General features: G+C 40.3%; 3 protein-coding genes and 1 non-coding gene across 4 annotated transcripts; all 4 read left to right on the top strand.

The window, feature by feature from the left end:
- The first annotated feature begins 35 nt into the window (after positions 1 to 35).
- prkrip1 (PRKR interacting protein 1) lies at positions 36 to 1,919 on the top strand. The gene has a single exon (XM_059356369.1). The coding sequence runs from the start codon at positions 163 to 165 to the stop codon at positions 745 to 747; it is 585 nt and encodes a 194-aa protein (XP_059212352.1). The 5' UTR covers positions 36 to 162; the 3' UTR covers positions 748 to 1,919.
- On the top strand, positions 1,398 to 1,675 carry LOC131991745 (small Cajal body-specific RNA 13). Its single transcript, XR_009396177.1, has one exon. It is a non-coding gene; the product is annotated as a small Cajal body-specific RNA 13 (non-coding RNA).
- Positions 1,920 to 5,676: 3,757 nt separating the features above from the next.
- clmnb (calmin b) lies at positions 5,677 to 14,549 on the top strand. Its single transcript, XM_059356527.1, has 9 exons — positions 5,677 to 6,349; positions 6,441 to 6,536; positions 8,426 to 8,509; positions 8,627 to 8,719; positions 8,839 to 9,065; positions 9,191 to 9,384; positions 10,263 to 10,345; positions 11,471 to 12,900; positions 13,702 to 14,549. The coding sequence occupies exons 1-9, from the start codon at positions 6,239 to 6,241 to the stop codon at positions 13,826 to 13,828; spliced, it is 2,445 nt and encodes an 814-aa protein (XP_059212510.1). The 5' UTR covers positions 5,677 to 6,238; the 3' UTR covers positions 13,829 to 14,549.
- Positions 14,550 to 14,954: 405 nt separating this feature from the next.
- LOC131991210 (alpha-1-antiproteinase-like) lies at positions 14,955 to 20,367 on the top strand. Its single transcript, XM_059356541.1, has 4 exons — positions 14,955 to 15,842; positions 17,084 to 17,351; positions 19,502 to 19,646; positions 19,854 to 20,367. The coding sequence occupies exons 1-4, from the start codon at positions 15,077 to 15,079 to the stop codon at positions 20,040 to 20,042; spliced, it is 1,368 nt and encodes a 455-aa protein (XP_059212524.1). The 5' UTR covers positions 14,955 to 15,076; the 3' UTR covers positions 20,043 to 20,367.
- The last annotated feature ends 2,148 nt before the right edge of the window (positions 20,368 to 22,515 follow it).

Genomic DNA, 22,515 nt, shown 5'->3' with positions numbered 1-22,515 from the left:
CAACCAAAGTAACTATAACACACATATTATTATTTTTGAACTTTACTTGAAAAGAAGTCAATTTATTAAAAAATTAAAATAACTATTTCCAGGAAACAGAAGCCCTTAAGAACTTCCGGGGCAACAGGAGTAAAACGGAAGAAGACGGTGGTTGTTGGAAAGATGGCGGCGCACACGGAGAAGAATAACAAGCCGGGGAAATCTGGAGGAAAAGAGGCTCAGCCTCTGATAATCGCCAAAACTCCGGCCGAGGAACAACGTCTGAAGTTGGAGAGGTTAATGAGAAACCCAGATAAGGTCGCTCCCATCCCGGACCGGCCGAAGGAGTGGAACCCGCGGGCTCCGCCGGAGTTCGTCCGGGACGTGATGGGCTCCAGCGCCGGTGCAGGCAGCGGGGAGTTTCATGTCTACCGACACCTCCGCCGCAGAGAGTACCAGAGACAGGACTTCCTGGACAAGATAGCAGCCAAGTACAACGAAGACTTGCAGTATCTGGATAAGGTGGATCAAAACCAACAAGACGCCGAAGAAAGAACAGCAAAGCGGCGGAAGAAGCGGGAAAAGCTGAAGCAGAAAAAGCTGATGGCAAAGAAGGCAAAGCTGGAGTCCAAGAAGAAGCAGGAGGAGGAGGGCGACGAGGAGAAAAGCTCCGACAGCAGCGAAGAAGACAAGAAGGAGGACGAAGAGGAGGAGAGAGAGGCTGAGGATGACGCCGAGGCTCCGAGCTTCATCATGGGGAAGAAGTGACCCCTTTGTTCCTTCAGGGGGACAGTCGGGACTGGCCACTGGTTTATGGGTCTTCCATAGTGGGATTGCTGGTCATCAGTCACAACAATCCCCATAACTTCATGAAAGAAGCAAAAACATTTGAAACCAGTTTGAGTCATGTACAGGAGAATGTGCTTTTATAACCAAAAAACACCTGGAGGGACTGCCTAGTTTAATAGGCATCGAGTGCATGATTTTAATCACACAAGAGTGATCCATGTTCCAGTTGGACTAAAGACATGTTGAGACTATTGTGCTTTGTCATCATACTTTTCATAATCTCATTGTTGTTTTAGTTATCAATGTTTCAGCTAGCAGGACAGGGCTGCTTTTCTCTTTGAGTCTGCCAAATTTATGACAATGTGTTTAGAATTTTGACTTGATTGGATTGTTAAATCTATTTTTAAAATAAAAATGTGAATATACACAGAAATTTGGGATTTCAGTTTGTTCACATTCAGATTGCTAAATTGTCTGTTTTGTTGTAAACCCTATTGTATATGTATGTGAGATGTATTTGGAGAAGTCTATATGTGCATCACACTAGGACATCTAACAATTCTTTTCATTTTCATCAATGATTTGTCTGCAGAAGTCGTTTAGTGAATAACATGTCAAGTTTTTCCCTGACTTTGCAGCCTTGTGAAGCCGCTCCCTGCATGGACTATTGCTTGTGGGCACAACAAGGTTGCAGAGAGCATCTCAAAGAATGAAAAGGCGTGACTTCTGGAGGCTCAGGAGGTTCACGTGCGATGTTCCTTGGACAAACTTCCTGCTTTCCACGGCGGTGACGGGCTTGTTCAGTAGCCATCACCTTTCTTGAGGCAGGTAGAGTAAAAACTGACGGTCAGATATTGTTTGAAACAGGTGAAGCTCTTCCTGTCAGACACTGTCAACTGTCGCACAAATAATCTTTTTCCTTTCTCACATGCAAAACCATCAATTACTGTTATTGATAAACTTATTTTAATATTTTAGCTTCTCTTTAAACCCACAGCCTGCTTTAAATGTTTTTTTACTCTCTCATATTATACAATAATGTATATTCAAGAACTCAAGTCAAATTTTGAAACTCAAAGTTCTCTGCTGAGGTTGCATTTCAGTGTTTTATACAAATTCCATTGCAGTATATAAAGATATTCCTAAGTGATGAGTGAATAGTCTTCTGTGTGTGTTCTTCTGCAATAAATATTTCATTAATTTATAAAGTGGGCCCATTACATGTAATTCATTTTTAGAAATTATTATTATTTAGGTTAGTGACAACTCTTATGTTTGACCTTAAGGGGTCCTCTTGAAAACAGGTGCATCTCAATAAATTAGAATATCATAGAAAGGTTTATTTATGTCAGTAATTCAATTCAAAAAGTGGAAATAATACATTATATAGATCCATTACACACAGAATAAAAAAAATGTATGTCTTAATTTATTTGATTTTTCTAATAATGATTATGGCTTGCATTTAATGAAAACCTAAAATTCAGTGTCTCAAACAAATGTAACATTACAAAAGACCAATTTTAAGAATGTTTAATATGGAAATGTTGCCTCTGAAAAGTATGTCATCTATATGACTCAATACTTGTTTGGGGCTATTTGACTTGAAGGACTGGAAATGGACTTTGCCATCATATTCTAATGTGTTGAGATGCACCTGTACATTTCACAAGCAGTGAGTTCAGCTATATTGGGACATTTTTTGTAATTCCATCTTGTGATCATGTTCTTGTCTTCAATTAAAAAAAAATCATGATAATGAAGACAGTCTGGCAGTTCAGTGGGGTGCTACTATAGAGGGCCTAGGCAAAAAGAGTTGAACCAAGTACAGCTTCATCCAACGTCATCCATTTTTGTTTACCTTGCATCATCAAGAGGTTAGCTAAAGTACTTTCAGAGTTATAACTTTTAGGATTAATATCCTCCTCAACCAACCAGCTCAACCAACTCAATCAGTTACTCCAGCTGGACTTCCTTAGTTGTATGTTAGTGTCACACCCTTATCCATGCAGTCCCCTGACCTGAGCCCTGTACTAAGAAGCTGGATTTGAGGGTAAGCGAGGTAACTTCAGCTCTAACCCTGGGTTTACAGTATCACAAAGGTGGTTCTCTTTTAATCTGGCTAGATCACCATGGCAACTCATGCTGGCAAAAAGGTGCGTCTAAAAACCAGATAAAAACACTAAATCTGAGGGAAATGATCTTGCTTCATGGACAGATAATTTCGCTTGACAAGATTTCTTAAATTGAGATTATTAAATCTAGAAATAAGCATGTTGTATGATAAAAATAAGAAATTAACTCTTAAAACAAGATAAATTAAAGCTGCAAACAGAGATGAACTGGCCCGAGCAGAGTGCACTGCAAATTATTTTTTTCTTACCAAGATAAAAAAACAACTTTAGAAGTGTTTGATAATTTATCTTGTTTTAATCGTTATTTCTTATTTTGAGCACTCAACATGCCTATTTCTAGATTTAACAATCTTAATTTAAGAAAGATAATACCGATTTGAAAATGTCTATTGTAAGCCTGTTTATCCAAGATAATAGGCCTAAAAGAAATTTCCTTTTGAAGTGAGCAAAACAAAATATGTTTGAAGGATCCTTCATTATGGAACAGTCTCAGATCTAAATCCACTTCATGATTATAATGTTTAAAAGTCAGTTTTCAGTGTAACATTATGTGCAGCTGTAAGGTTAGAAATCAACAGTAGTCATCGAGAGAGCATGGAGTGGTTAAATAAATATATTAAATCATGAATTCACACTTGTTATTTTCTGCCAAAATAAATCGTGTGTCTTATTTAGAGCAACAGTATTGCTTTTAACTGCAATAATAATTCATATTCTTCATAGAAGTGGGCGGAAAGCAATCGTTTTTTCCCGGTAGTTGGGTCAAAGGGCGCTCCCAACACCACCTTTGTGTGAACGCGCACAGGGCCTGAAGAGGGAAGCCGGGGTTAACTCAGAAAGTTGATTACCACCTTCATGATACCACTTATCAGTGACTGCGGTTGTTCGGCTTAGTGAATCGAGATCACAAGAAGATATCCTGGGTATGTTGAACACGCTTCGTAGAACAGAGCTCTGTTGTAAAACAAGTCTGGTTTGGGTCTGAATGTCTGCTGAAAGACATGGACTATGGACAGCAACATCCCTGGTTCAGCACCAATGCTCAATGTTATACCCCATCTTGCTCTCTTCTCATTTCTGATCATTTCTCTATCTTCCATTATCTTTGAGTTTCAATGGACTTACAACATTATAAGATGAGTATATGAAGGCCATTCCTATTTATGTCTCTGGGGTTATTGCAGCAAATTTTGGGATGATATCATTTGTTCTACAGATTTTGTACTAAATGTAACATTTTTGACCACTGGCGAATTGATTAAAATGGTCAAACATCCCTCCAAAATATCACATAAAGACAGCAAGACCTTGAGGTACACCATAGAAAAATCCATGTTGTAATTTGGTTTCAAAAACCTTTGTAATTTTGGAGATTTCTTTAAGAACTGCATATTTCAGCAATTGGATGGCGAGCATTTTTGTTCTGGTAGCTGCTGAGAAATCGTCTCAGTGTCAACATATGTAGGCCAGCTGTAGATCCTCTGAAAGCTCTAGGTATCTCTTTTATGGTTGTTCAAGAGGCTGATTCTCCTAGAGGGCAGTGAGGCCAAGTTTTTTTTTTTTTAATCCTCTCACTACAATTAAATGGTTACTATGGGGACTGACATGATCACACATAAATAAAAATGGGTTCATTAAATGGACCTGCACTTATACAACACTTTTTCGACCACTCAAAGCACTTTACACTACAGACTGCACTCATTCACACCAACATTCATACTGGTGGCAGAGGCCGCCCTAAACAGTGCCACCTGCCACCATTGGGAGTTCATTCACACACCAATGAACACAGCATCGGGAGCAATCTGGGGTTCAGTATCTTACCCCAGGACACTTCAACATGTATACCCTCAGAATTCCAGTCATACCCAAATCATGCAATCAAAGACTGTTTAAGGACCCCAGTATGCAGAAATATGCAAATACAAGAGGTGAAAATAACATATTTGTACTGCATGAGAATAATTGCATGATGTGTTGCCCAAAATGCATAGAATTAGCATAAAGTGGACATGTCTGTAAAGACAGGACACTCTTGGGTTCCCACAGAACCCATTTTCTTCAGATATCTTGAGGTCAGAGGAGCCACTTTGAAAATGGTCATGTCAGTTTACCCCCCGCTACATCATGTTTCCTTTCAAGATATGATGACATGGGTACCAATACATTCCTTAGGTCTTCTAGGTTCATATAATATCCAGTGTCTTCTCTGTAGTGTTAAAAGTCCACCATAGTCTCAGAAAGATCTCAAACTTAGGGGTGGGGCAGAGGGGGATGTTGGTGTATCGAGGCTTAGTATTAGAGGGACCCTTCCTCCCCTTAGAACTAGCATTGCTCGACTGAAAAATATGTAGATACCACTTATTATTTTATGTGCAAACACTGTAAAATAGCCGCAGTAAAAACCTTGGCCACATCTGGTCATTCCTGTTGAAAGCCAGATGTTTCATTCCTCAAGACTGAACCAGGTTATGAAACAAGAAAGATTTATTACAGGACTATGCAGGAAAACCATACCACCTGTAACCTAAATGTGATCCTAGCTGATTTCATCATTTTAACAGTTAAGGACGTGTCTGCCTCCACATAGTTTTATGAACCCTAGCCTGCCAATAGGATTCATGTTGAGCTGTCTCGGGGGAGTTGATACACACCTCCAAGCGTGTTCAGGCAAGACACACTGCCTCACTTTGCCTATTCTTCAGCCTTATTCTGTAAAGAAACCTCAGAGCTCCTCTAATTGCTACAAGTGCCTGACATTTCGAATCGTTCCCCCGTCTTATCTCCGCAATGGATCATAAGTAGACGTGTGACAAGTGAAGTTAAATGAGAATGCAGGACAAGGCCAACGGGGATTTGCAAAAGAAATCTGTGGGTCAACGAGTACAGCAGCCTAAAGGTACTGTGACAACAAATACTGACTTGTGCTGATGGTAACTAGTGAGCCACTGTGTGATAATAGTATGTTAAATCATTATATACACAGCAAAAATGTATGGTACCTTTTATTATAAATTTATTGTCTTTTCCTTCTGTAACTGAATTTCCTCATAGTTATTTTCCAGGCAGATATCTTTGGCACTGTGGCATCTGATTGCCCAATCATACATTGTTTTTTTTGCTTGGTGATAATTTGGTTCTTAAATACGCCCATGTTGCACGTGAAATAAATATAATACAAAGAAGAATATTTAACATCTCAAAATTCCAGTCTTTTGCTGTTAACACGTGCCATTTTTCCACATTCTGTCAAACATTTTAACACATTAATACAGAACTTCCCATATTATACACAGTTAAATTGGACTTTAAAATACTGCACCAGTATTCTAATGGAAAACAAGTATTTTAACTGCCATGTCCCTATTTTCTCTTCCACAGATGAGAGGAAAGAAGTGCAGAAGAGAACCTTCACCAGGTGGATGAATATGTTTCTGCAGAGAGTAAGGCACTACCCAATACAACTGGACTGTAAAATTATACTTCAGCTCATAAATGCAATTACCAATAAGGTTTAAATTTTGTAATTTCCAGTGTGATCCTCCGGTGGAAGTGCATGACCTGTTCACAGACATTCAGGATGGCAGAATACTGATGGCTCTGCTGGAGGAGCTGTCTGGGTGCCAACTAGTAAGAGCCGGGTTCATCGATTCATTAACTGCTTATCCTAAATAAGGTCATTGAGCCGATCCCAGCTGACATTTGGTGAAAGGTGGTGTACACCCATAGACCCGTGACGTCACCCATTGGTTTGTTGACTGCCGTTGTAAGCATTGAGTTCTCTCCTCTCTACACATCAACCTGACTGAGAGAAGCCGCTGCTAATTCATGTTAGCATTAACTGGAAATTAACTGGGATGTTAGTTTTGACTAGCAAAAAACAAAATGTACCTTACTTACCTCAGAAAACTGAGCAGCGACTCCTTGGAGTGTCTGTTAGTCCAACCAAACACTGAACAAGACATTTTTAATGAACAAAACGTTCAAATAAACTGTCATTAAGTGAAAATACAGTGAAAGGGTCAAAGTTATGAGACCAAATCGGTAAATGTCCTTTTTTATATCTATATAACATTATATATATAACTGTATTGACATGTTGCCGTGGATACGCATTGCTCTGCTTCTCTCCTGATGACGGCTCGCCTTGTTAGTGACCTGTCAATCAAAGGTAGCCACGCCCCAAATCATATGATACTTTATCTTCTATTTTCTTCTAAATGGGACATTATTTGAACTATTCACATCAAATTGTCTTGAAGAAGATATTTTACTAGCGATTGAGACCATAGTGTTGTCCTAAAAAAAATTCTGAGGTAATAAATCAAGTTAGAAGTTTTCTCATTTTGCACTGACATGAATGGACAGAATTTTTTGCAGCCACACTTAGCACAACCTGCTGGATTTTTAGGTAGAATGCATCTTAAGGCACTTCCTGGTTTGCCTCCCTGCTCAGACATGGAGGTTGCCGCCTGTGTACACCATGAACAGGTCGCCAGACTATCACACGGCTAACACAGAGAAAACCTACAGGCAATTTAGAGTCGCGTAGAGTAAGCTAACTCATTGGACTGTGGGAGGAAGTCAAAAAACCTGACAGAGACTCATCTTGAGACAGGGAGGACATGCAAACTCCACACAGAAGCGCCGAGAGCCAGGTTCAATTCTGGAATTAATCTTCTTGCTATGAGGAAACAATGCTAACCACTGAACCACTGTGCTGCCCACAAGAATCAAGTTATACAGTGGGAATATTTGTATCAGCAAGAAGAAGAAAATATAATACAGTACTATTCATTCATTCAAGCCTCTAAAACCACTGACATTTCCCTCATATGCAATGCTGTTGGGATACAAAGAAGCAGTCACAATCCAAAGGACAATAAAACGATTGCACATTACGGTGATCATTGTCTTAAACTGTCTAGGGGTAGTGAGTGTCATCCCTGAGAGCGTTTTGCAGATAATTCCAAGTGTTTGGTGTAGAAAAACTAAAAGGAGATTTTCTCAGGTCAGAATAAACCCATAAATTTACATTCAGAAGATGGTTAGCTTAGCTTAGTTTAGCATAAAGACTGGAACAAGGAGGGAAAAGCTGTTTTACTCTGTTCAAAGGCAAACAATTCAGCCAAGAAATAGATAACAAAAAATAAATTTGTTAGCTTTGGTGGCCAAGCTAGCTGTCTCCCTTGATCCAGTCCTTAGAAGCTAACAGGCTGCTGGCTGCAGCTTCATATTTTCTACACAAAATCTGCCTACCAGCACCATTAAAGCTAAGCCAAAGAATGTTCAAATAATAACAAATAAGTAACTTTTTTGTTAGCTTTGGACAGAGCCAAACTAGCTGTCTCGAGTTTCCTGTCTTTATGTTAGGCTAAGCTGGCAGCTGGCTGTAGCTTCATATTTTCCATACACAAGAGTGGCATCTATCCTCATTGAACTATCAGCAGTAAAGAAAATAGTTCCCAAAATGTCAAACTATTCTCCTTAACGTTCCTTTCTTTAATATCTTTTATTAGCTCTACAGGTTTAGGGAGTCTTCTCACCGCATTTTCCGACTGAACAACATTTCCAAGGCCCTGGCTTTCCTGGATGATAGACATGTGAGTGTGTTTTCTTGTAAGTCCACAACGTGATATTGTTTTGATGAGTGTTACAGTTGCATTTGATTTCCAGAAAAACTAGATTTCAGTTGATGTCTCCTCCCTGTTGTCTCTCAGGTGAAGCTGCTTGGCATTGACGCCTCAGGTATCGCTGATGGGATCCCATCTGTTGTGCTTAACCTTGTCTGGAGCATGATCCTGTATTTCCAGGCAGGTTTTTTCCCCCATATCTATCACTCCAATGTCTAAATGTATTAGTTCAGTCCTTGCCCGGGTGTTTGTCTTTCTCACTGACCTTACATATCCTTTTCTGTTTTACTCTAATGTAGGTAAAGGAGGTGACAGGAGGCCTCCAGAGGCGTTTGTCTTCTAGCCTCTCTTCCTTATCAATGAGCAGTTACCCCTCATCCGGCGACCTCTCACCCCAGCCAAATGACATTGGCAGCAACTCCTGCAGCACCCTGCCAAGCAAAGGCAGGAAGGCTGCCAGAGAGCCAAAGTACCATGGGAAAGCAATCAAGACTCTACTGCAATGGGTCCAAAGATGCACATCAAAGTGAGTCTGAAATAGATCCAACTGCTTACAAAGCAATTTTTGTAAAGAAAACCTCCCAAGCCATGCATGTTTGAGCTGGCTCTGTTGAAGTTGCGGTTTCCTATAATGCAATTTTACATTTCCAGATTTGGGGTGGAGGTGCATGACTTTGGGAAGAGCTGGAGAAGTGGGCTGGCATTCCTAGCCATGATTAAGTCCATAAACCCATTCTTGGTTGACCTGAGGGAGAGCCTGTCAAGAGAGCCAAGAGAGAACATTGCGCAGGCCTTCCTGATAGCCCACCACAGCTTGGATATACCCCCTCTGCTGGACCCTGAAGGTAAAAGCTTACCAGATAGAAGTCCTACACACTGGTTAATTTCCATCCTTACAGATATCTTTTTTGCACACTCAACTTGACAGTACTACCACTGCTCCTACAATAAGGAACGTCAAAGAGAACTAGTAGATGAGGAGCACTTGTCCTATTGTAGACTAAGTTGACCTTACTAGAAATAAGGAGCAAAGGTCATTGCTGTTTACCCACTACATTACCTACTAACCATCAATCTTTAAGAAGAGACTGAAGACCCAACTCTTTACTGAACACCTTCACACTTGTTTATCACACTGACCGCTCGCGCCACCTAAAGCACTGGTATCCTAATGGACTCAAACTTAACCCACGGCACTTACTCTGCTATGTTTCTTGGAACCTGATCTCACAGGAATCTGTGAAATAGCCACGGATTTGCTTAACTCAAAATCCATGGAATAGCAGAACAAAAAACATGGCGGACAGTTCAATATTCAAAATCAATATTTTGACTTAGTTTCTGCATAAAAATAGATTTTGATCACATTTCTAGCGAGAAATATATGTTTTATTTTCTAAATATTCACTTAGTGAATGTACATAATCACTTTGTATGTTGGAATAGCCACGGGATATGTCATTAACTTGCATTGTAGCGAAATCTCTGTCAGTTTCACGGAAATTTGAGTGATTCTGTGGCTATTCCACGGATTTTGAGTTAAGCAAATCCGTGGCTATTTCACGGATTCCTGTGAGACCAGGTTGGTTTCTTGACTTCCTCCTTTCTTGTCTTGTATACATTCTCATTTTACATTACTTTGGATAAAAGCATCTGCTAAATGCCATTGTAGAATTGTAGAATAGTACTAATGTGTGAAAGCTGTCTATTCTTATTTCTCCAGATGTGGCATGCACTTCACCAGATGAGCAGTCAATCATCACCTATGTGTCTATGTTCCTGAAGCATTGTTCTTACACAGATGAGGTCAGTATGGCTGTGAATATTTTTGCTTTTTATCTTTCTTGCTGGGAGTTAGATTATAAAATTGATACCACCCTCACATCAGTCTATTAAATATGGAGCTACCACTAGTTGCTTATCTTTGCTTAAGGACTAAAAATCCAATAACAAACAAATAATCTGAATCTAAACAGCCAAGCTGATTCCTCTGTTTCAACTCTTTTTGCTAAGCTAAGCTAACTGGCTGTAGTACTGTAGTTTAATATATAGTGCATAGGTATGAAAAAGGTATTGATCTATGGTAGAGGATTGGGGTCAGGTAGGAGGAAAAAAGGGATTTTGTTTTTTCATTAAGCTGTTTGAGAAAATAAGATGAAATGATGAGAATAAAGTTGAAATGTCAAGAATTAAGTTGAAATACAATTACGACAAAAAAAAGGTCAAAATTACGAGAATGAGGTCAACTTTTTGTGTTCAGTAAACTTAGATAAAGAAAGATATTCACAGATTGGTTGTTCCTGTGTCAATAATCATCAGAGGAACATTTAATTGTTTCAGAGAAACAGCACATCTATCATAACAGTTAGGTAACAAAGACTGCATGCTCCAACCTGATTTTCATCAATGTCATAAAATGAGCCACAACAATAACCACAATATTTAAGGGTGCAGTTGAACTAAAATCCACTGACAGATAAATGAGCTATTCTTGGTAGTAGCTACTACAACTATTGTTTTGGGGAAATCTGCTTTTATGTAATATATGTAAATTTTTTAGACATATATTAGGCCTATTGAGGAAAATCAGGTTGTAGCTTGCAGTCTACTTTAATAAAGTCGACCTTATTCTCAACTTTTTTTTCAACATTGCATTTAAACTTTATTCTCGACATTTTGACTTTTTTTTGTCAATATTGTATTGTAATTCATTTTTCCCCCTCTTCTCATTATGTTTTATCCTACCTGGCTCTAATCCTCTCTTGATCTCATTTAACTCGAGGAGAAAAAGAATCCAAAGCCATTTTTACTAATTTGTCAAACTATTCCAAAGACAAAGGCATTCACAAACACTTTGAACCAAAGATACTTTTCTCTGAGCCTTATTTCAGTGATCAAATGTAATTATCCCTAATCAACTCTATATTTTAGGACTATGCAACAGATGTGGAAGTTCCTGATATCCCAAATTTTGGATCAGTGGAGTCAGTCAGCTTGGGAGAGACCCCCGCTGACGACCCAGAAGCCCAAGCTTTGCTCCAAGGCTTGGAGAAGAGCAGCGAGCAGCTTCTGTGGAAACGATGGTCCAGAAGATCCTCGAGTGAAGCTGCATCACCATTCAACAGAAAGAAAAGCAGGAGTCGAAGCATTTTACAGCCACCCAGTCCCCTGGACGCAGGCGTAGTGAACCGGGACATCCGGTCATGGATGGAGAAAGCATCTGTGGATCAGGACTACAGCAAGCCCAGAGTGGATGAAAGTCACTTTTCTTTGAGCTCGGAGGAAGGAATCTACAGCTTGTCAGCATTGGATTCAGACGAGGAGGACGCCTACAGCTACATCCTGGATCTCAATAAAGAGGTTTTTCAACCCTATGATCAGCTGAAAAGACAAGTGCCAAGGGTTGAAGAAGAAACAGAGGAAGAAATGTTCCTGAATGGACAGCAGGCTGACGAGTCAGAACATGTGGAAGTACATGAGACATTAAATGGATGTAAACATGAAGAAGGCGCTCCTACACACAATGCTGAAAAAGTAGTCGGGGCTCAGTCGGTGCTGCATAGGACGTTTGATTGTGACAAAAATGAAAGTAGCGTTCGTGAGATGGCAAACAGTAAAGCTGTGTTTGACATGGAGCCAGAGGAAGACAACAGAAGCAGAGAGGAAAGAAAAGATGAGAGGGATGTTGGGCAACAGAGTAATGATGATGGTGATTATTGTGAGGAAGAGACGAAGAAGGCAGAAAATGCTAGATTGGTGAAGCATGGATGTGATAAAAGAGAGGCTCTGATTGATGAAACCAACAACACAAAGCTTTTTGAAGTGGCTAGTTGGAAGACAGAGGCTGAGGAAGAGAGTGAAAGGGGGCTGTTTGAAGAATATGGACAAGTGAGTGAAAAGAGAGTGCCAGACAAAGAAGAAGAGGAAGAAATAGTGATGACATTTGAGAAAGGGCAGGATGGAAAATCAGGGGAAGTAGAAGAGGATCGCGTTAAAGAGGAAGAGAGGGGAAATCACCAAAGTGTGAATTTAGAAAGTTTCAAGAAAGAGGTTAATGAGAAGATATTAACAGATGAGTGTGTATGTGAAGTCAGAGAAGCTAGAACTGACACAAGAGAAGACAAAGACAGGGAAGAAGACAGTGACAATGTCATGAATTTAATAGATGTTAGAGAAGTTAGAAGAGTAGAAGAGAAGGACGGGGAACTTCACATTAAGAGATGTAAAATCACTGACAACAAGACAACAACAGCAGAGCATTCTGGTAAAACTGCAAACAACAGCACTAATGGAGAAGTCAATGTCCATGGTGTTGACGATAGTTGGACTCCTGCCTGCAGTGCAACTTCACACTCAGTCAGGTAAGTCATGGCATTTGTGATTTATGAGTACAAGTACAATTGACCATTCACTAAGCACTTAATTGCAGTCACAACATTCCAGGCTTCTCAGTTTAGCATGGCACATGGCCAGAGGCTGAAATTAACTTTTTTTTTCTCTGCCTGCCACTGTGGAAGGCTCGTAATTTTTTTCTGTCAGCCACTTTTGAAAATGTTGTGCTAAATGAAGCATTTACATCATTTAAACATTTAATGTAAAGATTGACACCGATTGACTTAGACACACACAAATAAATTAAATTAAACAGAAATTAAAGTTAATGCTAATGTTTGCAGCTAACGCTACAACGGATAAACACACTGTTTAATCAGTTTTCTACCTGTTTTGGTTTTGTAAAGGACAAAAAAAGCAATACACACAATACACAGACACTCATAAAGTTGGAATAAAATATTTTTTTACCTCTTTCCATGAAATGATTTTGACAATGTTAATTATTCTTGATAGATAAAGTGTATATCTTTGCAAAACTGTAAAAATAAATCTCTTGCGATTGTGTCTGAAAACAAAATTATTCCAATTTTATAGGCAACTGTGGATATTGCGAATATACTAAAATAATATAATATTTAATATTGCTCTTACCACAGTGTTTAGCATACACTGCTGCTTCAACTTTAACAATTGCATATAAATAATAACATTTTTATCTGCATTTATTGTCTGAATGTAATTTCTATTCCTTCATAATAACCACGAACATAAAGTGCCTCATTTCATTCTGAATCTAACACTCTTGTGCTTTATCTACTGGCCAACAGAGAGGAAGGACTCATCCCTCACTCTTTACCAGCCTCCTGTGACATAACCCCATTAGAGCTGAAAATGCTCTTGGTCCTGTGGATTCTGCTCTACTGCTGCTTCGTCCTACCTCAAATGAACTTCTGAGTCCCCCTGCAGTGCACCCTTCATATTAAGATATGCTTATTAGCCCAGTTTCCACTAACGAGCCAAACAAGGACACTAAGGGCTGGGTTGACTCTTTATCTGTGTCACTAAATTTCCCTCAAGGCAACATTTAATGATTGTGTTTGCTTTTTTGCTGCCAGCAGACAGAAATAATTTGTCATTTGGGCTACAGTTTCAGATAAAACACATAATGCTGCTATCCCTATTATTATACATTTTGTCAGCTACTTGGTTTCACACCAGACTAATTATCAGACATGGGATGGGAGGTGTTTATTTTTTGCTATGTCCAAAATCCTCCATTTATTAGATTTATCTTTCTGGCAGCAATACTTATTTCATTTTTGACTTTTTCAACCACATGGTGGCATTGCAGCATCGCAGCAGCCACAGTCTCACATGACAGACTGTCTTTACAGCATTTTGCCGACTGCTGAGAATCCCATATGACCTGCTGTTTAATTAGAAGCTCTATTGACAGGGTGAGATTAAGCTGATAGTATTTAATGAGCACTTTGACATTTCACATTTCACTGTGTCTCTTGTGGCTTAGAATGTATACAGTGTCATTGTTTTCATCTCATGAGCTACTGTACTATGGTGAAAACTCATCAACGTTACATGCTCTTTTCATGACATTTTTGTCACTTTGAGATATAAATAATAATTCTTCATGAATAATTCTGTTTCTTCGTGTATTTTCTGGTCCTTACCACGAGAGAGAATCAGCCTTATCGTATATATTGTATTTCTTGGCGTCAAAGTCATATCTGGCACAAGTACTATGTCTACTTTGTCAGATTACCGGTGTGAAACTAAAGCAAAATATAAGTATGCATCAGTTACATAAAAGTCCAAAATCCATGTGTATTAAAGGGGGGAAGAGTCGTCACGTCCTCATGTCCTCACTGACTACCAGATACACACACACACACACACACACACACACACACACACACACACACACCAGAGATACACACACACATATTCATTGCTGCTGAAATTCTAAGAAACTAAAAAAACATTCCGCCATTGTTTACTTGGAGCTCAACCGACGGGTCAAAAGCTCATCCCCGCAGATCGATATACTTTCAACAGCACCGCCACCCCCGCACACAGCCACAAGAACAACACTTCCCCAAAGCTGGAGTTTGGCTGGTCTTATGAGAGATCAACCTGCAGCGTCTCCAAATCAGGCCAAGCCAGGGGGCGAGAGAAGAAACGCTGATGTCTATTATGTATAGTTTTACATGTCTAACAGTGCTGGCACTGCTCACGGGTCCCACAGCAGATGGGTCGGTTCTACCAAAGCCTGACGAACTCGTCTGCAGGCCTCTGCGAAGGGAACAAGAGGTCAATCAGCAGCTCAACACATCAGCCCTAAACACAGCCCTGGCCTTTGAACCGTATCGTGACCTGGCAACCAGGACCACTGCTGAGCTCGGGGTCCAGCAGCAGCAAAACATCTTGTTCTCCCCCTTGGGCCTGGCGTCAGCTCTGGCCCTGCTGTCCCGAGTGACTGGGGCCGAGAGTCGGAGCCAGGCCCTGGAGGCCCTGGGGCTGGCAGCCAACTCTACAGAGCAGAGCGTGGAGGCCACCATATCTGCTCTTACAGATCTGCAACACAGCCTCACTCTACAGGAGGGAGGGGGTGGGGGTGGGGTTCAAAGTGCAGAGTCCGGAGCCGGAATAGAAGCTAACATTGGGGCCGCACCAAGGGAGGGTATTGGAGGGGCGGATGCTGGAAACAGAACTGATGCAGGTGATGGGACAGGGGGTAGGAATGGAACTGAGGATGGGGTTCATCCTGGGGCACAGCTAAGAGTGTGGAACAGCCTTCATATTGATGGAAAACCTTCACTAGACTATGACAGCTTTCTGTCCAGGCCTGAGCACACTGGACCCTCTGCCTTCAACATCAGCTTTGACACGCTGAAGAAAGACTTGGAAGCTTCTGACAGACTTGAACTTAACAATTATTTGTATTTCAAAGGTAGCTTCTTGTTGTACAGATGGTGAAAGTTGCTGTTTTTTAAAATGAAAATTCATATTCTCAATACAGGGCTGGGTAGTATTCCTGTATATACAAAGGAGAATCTGGGTATTTTTCAACCTGGACTTTTTCCCCATCTTTCTGTGTCTAAGTAACTAAACAATTTTTTTAAAGGGTCCAATATTGGAGAGACAGCCAGAAGCAGCAAAACAGTGGTCAAACTGTGGAATCACAACATCATGTGATGCCATAGGGCCCAAAAATACTTTTTCCAATAGATATACATTGGGATAAAAAGATCTCCGTAAATCAGCAAATCCATTGCTTTGAGCGTAACAATCCCAGCAAAATGACTTGTTTCACTATCAGAATCTGATTCATTTGGTCCGACAATGTTTGGAAAGTCTAGAAGAGCTGCATGATAAAATAATTTATTCCCATTTAAGTTAAATTTGGAGTAGCCAGCTTGGCCGGCAGATGTCTCTAGCACACTTGCTATATTGGCCCCAAAGATGTGGAAGATCTGGATTACAGCTTTCAAATGAATGGGGCCCCTCCTCCAATGCTGTATCCAGTTCTCTTTATACATCCATAGTCCTCAGCTTGTCCTCCTGTTTTCTAGATTAGCTGGGAGGTGTCAGGCACTGTCAAGGTGGTGAAACAAACAAACAAACAGCACCACAGGAGCCACCCACTTTAACCCTTATTTTGGCTTTGGTATCCTATGGGTGTTGTCGTGGAGGCTGCATATATATTTTATTGAGCCTATGCTTTCTCTGTCAATACTGGACTGTTTTCAGAAATTGCTAACCCCATGAGTTACTTAGACACAAAAGTATGCGAAAATAGGGCCCAGGTTGAAAAATATAAAAATTCCCCTTTAAGGGTATAAACAATCAGACAGATGTATCATTTTGCAAACAAGAAAGGTACACCTGTAAAAACATTCAAATGAAAGCTTAAATGAAAACAAATTGCAGCTAATTAGAAAAAGCAAAGTCACTACACTTCCAAAATGTGCTCATTGTGCCAATGTCATACCACCCACTGCACAGCATTTTAAGCACCTGCTTCTTCATCACTCATTGTTTTTTAAAAGGAGCAGATGCTCTCTTGTGACAGTTGGTGCCAGTAAATTTACACAGCGGGTGATTTTTATAGGCATGCAATCTCAATCTTTGCTCATTTGCTTTCATATTTCATCCGTAACCTGTTCCCTTTATTAATGACACGTAAATCAGGTCATCAACCCTTTGAGCGGCGCCACACAGTGCCTCGGAGCTTCCAGCTGAATGCTACCACCAGCACGGAGGTTGCCATGATGTTCAGGGATGATTCCTCTGAGGTGATGATGCTGTACGACACCAACTGCTCCGCCACGGTGGTGCGGCTGACCTGCTCAGAACGCCTGGCCTCGCTGCTCCTTCTTCCAAAAGCCGAGCTCCAGCCGCTGGAGGACTGCCTCTCTGACAGCCGCATGAGCTTTTGGCTCAGCAACCTGAAGCCAGGGTAGGTGGGGAGTCCATATTGTTGAAGAGGAATGGGGTGCATATCTTATCAACTCTCATGTTTTCCTGCCTATTTGCATGGACTTTTGTGTCAGCAGCTTAAAGGATGAGTGAAATGAAAATATTTTACCTGTGCCATTATGCATCCCTATTTGAATTGCACTAAGCTCTTACTGAATCCAATTCAGAAAAGATAATTCAATATATCGCCAGGAGCAGTTTGGGAAATAAGTGGTGGTAAAGGTTGGCCCATTATGGTCCGGTTTATCCAAAATGTAATTGATATAACACAAAAATCTAATTTATCCCCCAGTGGTTTGTCTCCTGATTTAAAGATATCTCTCTTTGGGATTACTTCTCCCAGCTCAATCTAATTGAAGCGACTGGAACTTAATTTGTGGTGCTCACAACTTTTCAGATTTTAACATTTCAAATTCCACAGCATTACATCTTTTATAGAACAAAGTGAAGTGATGGGGAGAGTCTACACCTTTCTCAAATAACTACATGAAATGAATGGTGTTTTGGGGCATATGCGATAAATAGGGGTACCACAAACACCCCCAAGTATTTAATTATAGAACATGACTGTTAAGGGAGCCCAGTTCTTCATGAATATTTAAATACATCATTATACCATTTTTAGAATAGGTGAAAATATTCTATTTATACTGCATGCAAATGTGGAATGTTTTGCCCCAAACTGCTTGTGATTAGCATAAAGTGTGCATGTTTGTAAAGGCGAGACTTGTGGTTACCCATAGAACCCATTTCATTTAGATAACCTGAGGTGAGAGGTCAAGGGACCTCTTTCAAAACATTTCAGCCATGATCTACGGCTGGCAGAATTTAGCCCTTTACAGCGTTATTTAGACCCCTTTCCAAAAAGCTAGCATGATGCAAATTGATTCCTTAGGTTGTCTAGTTTAATATATCTTCACACTAGTTTTAAGAGCTTAATATTACAGGAGCACTGGCCCCCACCATGACCCCCATCAGAACTGCCATTGTTAAGGTTTTTGTTAATATCTTGAAATGGAATAACTTTGCTAGGTTTGGGTACCCAAACTGCTTGGTCAAGTTCACTGACTGTATAATAATAGTGGATGTAGTCAATGTGATTGGTTTGTGAACTGTTGCGTTGTGGACTCGAGTTTGGCATTTTGGCCATTGCTATCTTGGTTTATTACCATAGGGCACAGTGGGGGAGCTGGAATGATGCTACGTCCCCAGCTAACGCTAGTGCCAGCTGGCTTGATAAGAAAGAGCCAAGTGTTTTTCTAAATGAACAGCCAACATCCTCTAGTGTCTTTTAGTCCAAAGGCAAGAAAGAACAAGACATTTTGAGTAGCCAAAATGTTAAAGTGTAAAACACACTGTGAAAGGGTCAAAATTCTAAGACAAAAAACACAATGCACACTGTTAGCGACTTGTCAATCATAAGGTAGCCCCGCCTTAAAGCATACCTTGCTTTATTGTTTATTTTACTCTAGATGGGACCATAATATAAAAAAATAAACATCATGTTGTATTGAAGAAGACTTGAAACTAACAAATGAGACCACAAAATCATTATGAGAATATTTAATGAGATAATAAATCAAGTCATAGGTAGGGTCATTTTTCTATTGACTTGCATACAAACAGAGTAGTGTTACCTACTGTTGGCCATTGGATAGAATGTAGGTTAAAGGCAGTTCTGCATTGATTTCACTTGTCAGACCTGGGGGGTTGCCGCTTGGATAAGTTTTTTTTTCTTAAAGGTCATGGTATGGGTTAAAAACAAATAGAGTAATTAAGTACCTAATAAGGCTTGCGTGAATTACATATCAACCTACATAGTTACATATGTGGCATAGTTGGTGGTATATATGGGTCTGAGTGTGTCCATGTACAGTTAATTTGCTCTTTAAAGGGTGCTTGCCTATCCCTGAGTGTACAATATATTGATCCATGTCATGGCACTGGTCCCCTGCAGTCACTTGCTTTCTGTTGTTTGCTTGCATGATGAATGATGCTGAGTAGATTCTAAGTCAGCAATAATTACTGCTCTCTACACATCAGTGAGCGAAAGCCTGCAATACGGGTCCCACAAGTTGTAACAAGACAACTAGAGCAAATCCATTAAAACATTGATTGTTGTTTTCACAGGCGGGCAGAAATCCGTTTCCCCAAGTTCCAACTAAGGAAATCCTACAGTTTAGAAAGCCTCCTGAGGAAGTCTGGGGTATCATCAATTTTCTCAGATTCAGCCGACTTCTCTGGAGTATCACAGAAGACGCTGAAACTCGTCAAGGTTAATAGAGAACCAAAACATCCTATTTTTCTCTGTCAGAATGGATAACCATGAGCCCTTATTACACATAGAAATTCACTTTCATTGACTATGTGCAGTGGACATGCTGTACTATACTTTCCCCCAATATATCTCTCTTTAAGGCACAATTTTATTCTCTTTATTTATTTTCTGATCTTTCACTACTTCTCTCTGTTTCTGTACCAGGCTCCTCATGAGGTTATGCTGGAGGTGGAAGAGACCAAGTCAGAAGACAGAGCGAGACCTGACATCATGTTGGACTTCTCTGTCCCCCCCAGAATTACCTTTAACAAACCTTTTATGCTCATAATCTATGATGATCTCACAGGGCTCGTCCTGCTCATGGGGAGAATTATCGATCCAACAGATTTCTAGTCTGAAGTAAACATCACATGAGCCTTTTTTGTGCTTTTTCCTTTGTGCTTAATATAGTGCTGCTTTCCCTTACATTACATAAATGCGTATTCGTCCCAATAGTATGGTATATCATTCTGGGGGAAATAAATGCACTACCAGCAATTTCACTGAAGTTGCTAAAAGCCTGTGCTGTTGTACCTCCAATTTTCCAAACATTGCAGGATGATTTTCAGTTTATTTCTCCATTTTCACAAAATGATAAAAAGATTCAAATGGCAGTAATTTATCCATGTGACTGAATCTTTGCTATTCTTGCAAAAACATAAAACACTTTTCTTCCATTACAAAAGCATTTTATCTTTTGTCATTTTTTTCACACTGCAACCCATTTCGTCCTTTAGCAACTCTTTATCAGCATATGCAATTACCGGAAATTGCTCTGCAAGAACATCTAAGCTTATTCGCCAACACAAAAAGAAGACTCATAAAAATTAGAGTAACATTTTCACACTGCACTAGAGTTTAGTAGCAAGGGGACATTGGCTCATTTTTACCTCAGCGTCAGACAGCCTTTGGGAGATGATATTGAGCTCACTGAGGAGATGATGAATAGAGGATGGTTTGATGAATAGGACAACAGATCTATCACAAGTAACAGAAATGTCAGCCTATTCATCAAGAAGGACTGACGCCTTGAACACCCCAGGTTTGTGAGCCAATTGGAAAAATGTAGGGAGCCTAGAATTGAGGGGTATAGCTTTTTTTTTCAGCCTCCTTCCCCCCAAAAAACTCCAAAGCTAGAATAGATGTACACAGGTCTGAACTAGTACCAAGATATTTCTTTTTTTGTTTTTGTTTAATCAACGTTGTAGTAAGGCTTTCAGTATTTCAAAAATGAGATGTGTTAGACATCTGTTATTTCATAGTCTGGAATCCAGACAAATCTACCAAGCTCATTTGAATTTGCTCTGGCAGATAAGTCTTTATTCCACTCACTCTCCCATTCAGACGGGAGATTTCCAGACAGCCTGGCCCTCACCGTGGCCAATCAGTGGGTTTAATAGGATGACTGATATCGAGCAAACTGTCAAACTAGGCAGTGCTGATCAAATAAGAATCAAGAATCTGTTACTGTATTGACTATTTCTCGCCTCAATGTTTTCAGAAATGTATATTAGTGACTGGTTACCTGTAATTTGAGAAAATTTGTTAGCTGGATGCTATGTTTGTCCGTCTTGAAAATGGACCAGGGACCACTTCAACTTGTGTCACTCACCGCTAGGTCACACACTTTGTAGCTCTGATTGGTTTTAGGTCCATTCAAAGTCCCTTTTGGTCATGGACTTTGTTCTGAGAGGTTCCAGACTAATGGCTATAAGAGATTTGGTTTTCGCGATGCCAGGTCAGATATTTCTGTGTATGAGATGCATATTTAATCAGTGTATAGCTAAATCTAAGTATATGTATAAACACCCCATATTAAAAGACTCAGTTTGTAAAATATCTTATGAACCGTAACCATTGTGAGGGACCAAGCAGATAGATAAAGACAGACACAGGTTTCTTCTTAAAAAGAGTATTTTTTAATTTTCCAGAAAACAAAAGACATAACAAATTATCAAATTAACAGTCCTGGCCCAAAAATGAGATTAACAAAAGAGAACTGAACAGAACTAAGGCAAGATGGCGTACTCCGAAAACTAGAAAAGTACGTACGCAAACTCACCTCAACATGTATCAAACTGTGCAGTGCAAACTGTGCCAGGTTCAGCGCACCTTTCCTTGATACATCCCAACCAGCTGGAACTGAGCGCACGAGCCACCAACCACGTCCCGGCTCCTCCCACAAATGAACATGCAGATTGACATGCACATGACTATAAATCACTGGCATGCCCGCTGATTATCTAGCCTGGCTGACGCCAGACTAATCACAATGAGATTAGTCTGGACACCAGCAATTCATTTTTCCGTACAGGAGGCGTGGTTTACGATCCTCCAGAGCTGTTTATTGGGCACTACGAATCTATCAAAAGCTTCTGTACATAGCTCTTAGCCAATCATATCAGCTATACCAGATGACGTATGTGGAGCGACAGAAATTGATGTTTACATAGCCAGACTAGCCCTCTAGCATCTCTACTTTGAGACTAAAATGCTCAATTCAGCTTCTGCAACGTTTTTCTGCAGCATGTTCTGACTCTGGCTGCTCACAGTACCGGCACTACCGGCAATGTTGGTGTGTGTGTGTGTGTGTGTGTCTGTGAGAGTGTTGCTTGCTGCTTTGCTTCTCCAGTTCTCGCTTTCTGCAAGATTATTTATTTTTACGCCATTTCCCCCTCATGTCATTCAGCCACACACATCCACTGATTTTATGGTCAATAGACGAGCTGCTGCAGGTCTCTCGGTGGCTCCGCTGTCCCCCGGCTCGTAGCCAGATCACCGTTACAGCAGCTAGCGGTAGCGGGACTAGTTGGTAGATTAGGCTTTT

This window comes from Centropristis striata, chromosome 18 (assembly GCF_030273125.1).
Source record: "Centropristis striata isolate RG_2023a ecotype Rhode Island chromosome 18, C.striata_1.0, whole genome shotgun sequence".
NCBI classification, from domain to species: domain Eukaryota; kingdom Metazoa; phylum Chordata; class Actinopteri; order Perciformes; family Serranidae; genus Centropristis; species Centropristis striata.
Note: the sequence above shows the minus strand (reverse complement) of the source record. Positions and strands in the feature narration are given on the sequence as shown.

Excerpts from the sequence above, each read along its gene's own strand:
- prkrip1 (XM_059356369.1), top strand. The coding sequence starts at position 163 with ATGGCGGCGCACACGGAGAAGAATAACAAGCCGGGGAAATCTGGAGGA.
- clmnb (XM_059356527.1), top strand. The coding sequence starts at position 6,239 with ATGGAAAACAAGTATTTTAACTGCCATGTCCCTATTTTCTCTTCCACA. Across the intron at positions 10,346-11,470 it reads ATTGTTCTTACACAGATGAG|GACTATGCAACAGATGTGGA; the intron begins GTCAGTATGGCT and ends TCTATATTTTAG. Across the intron at positions 12,901-13,701 it reads GCAACTTCACACTCAGTCAG|AGAGGAAGGACTCATCCCTC; the intron begins GTAAGTCATGGC and ends ACTGGCCAACAG.
- LOC131991210 (XM_059356541.1), top strand. The coding sequence starts at position 15,077 with ATGTCTATTATGTATAGTTTTACATGTCTAACAGTGCTGGCACTGCTC. Across the intron at positions 17,352-19,501 it reads CTCAGCAACCTGAAGCCAGG|GCGGGCAGAAATCCGTTTCC; the intron begins GTAGGTGGGGAG and ends TTGTTTTCACAG. Across the intron at positions 19,647-19,853 it reads AGACGCTGAAACTCGTCAAG|GCTCCTCATGAGGTTATGCT; the intron begins GTTAATAGAGAA and ends TTTCTGTACCAG.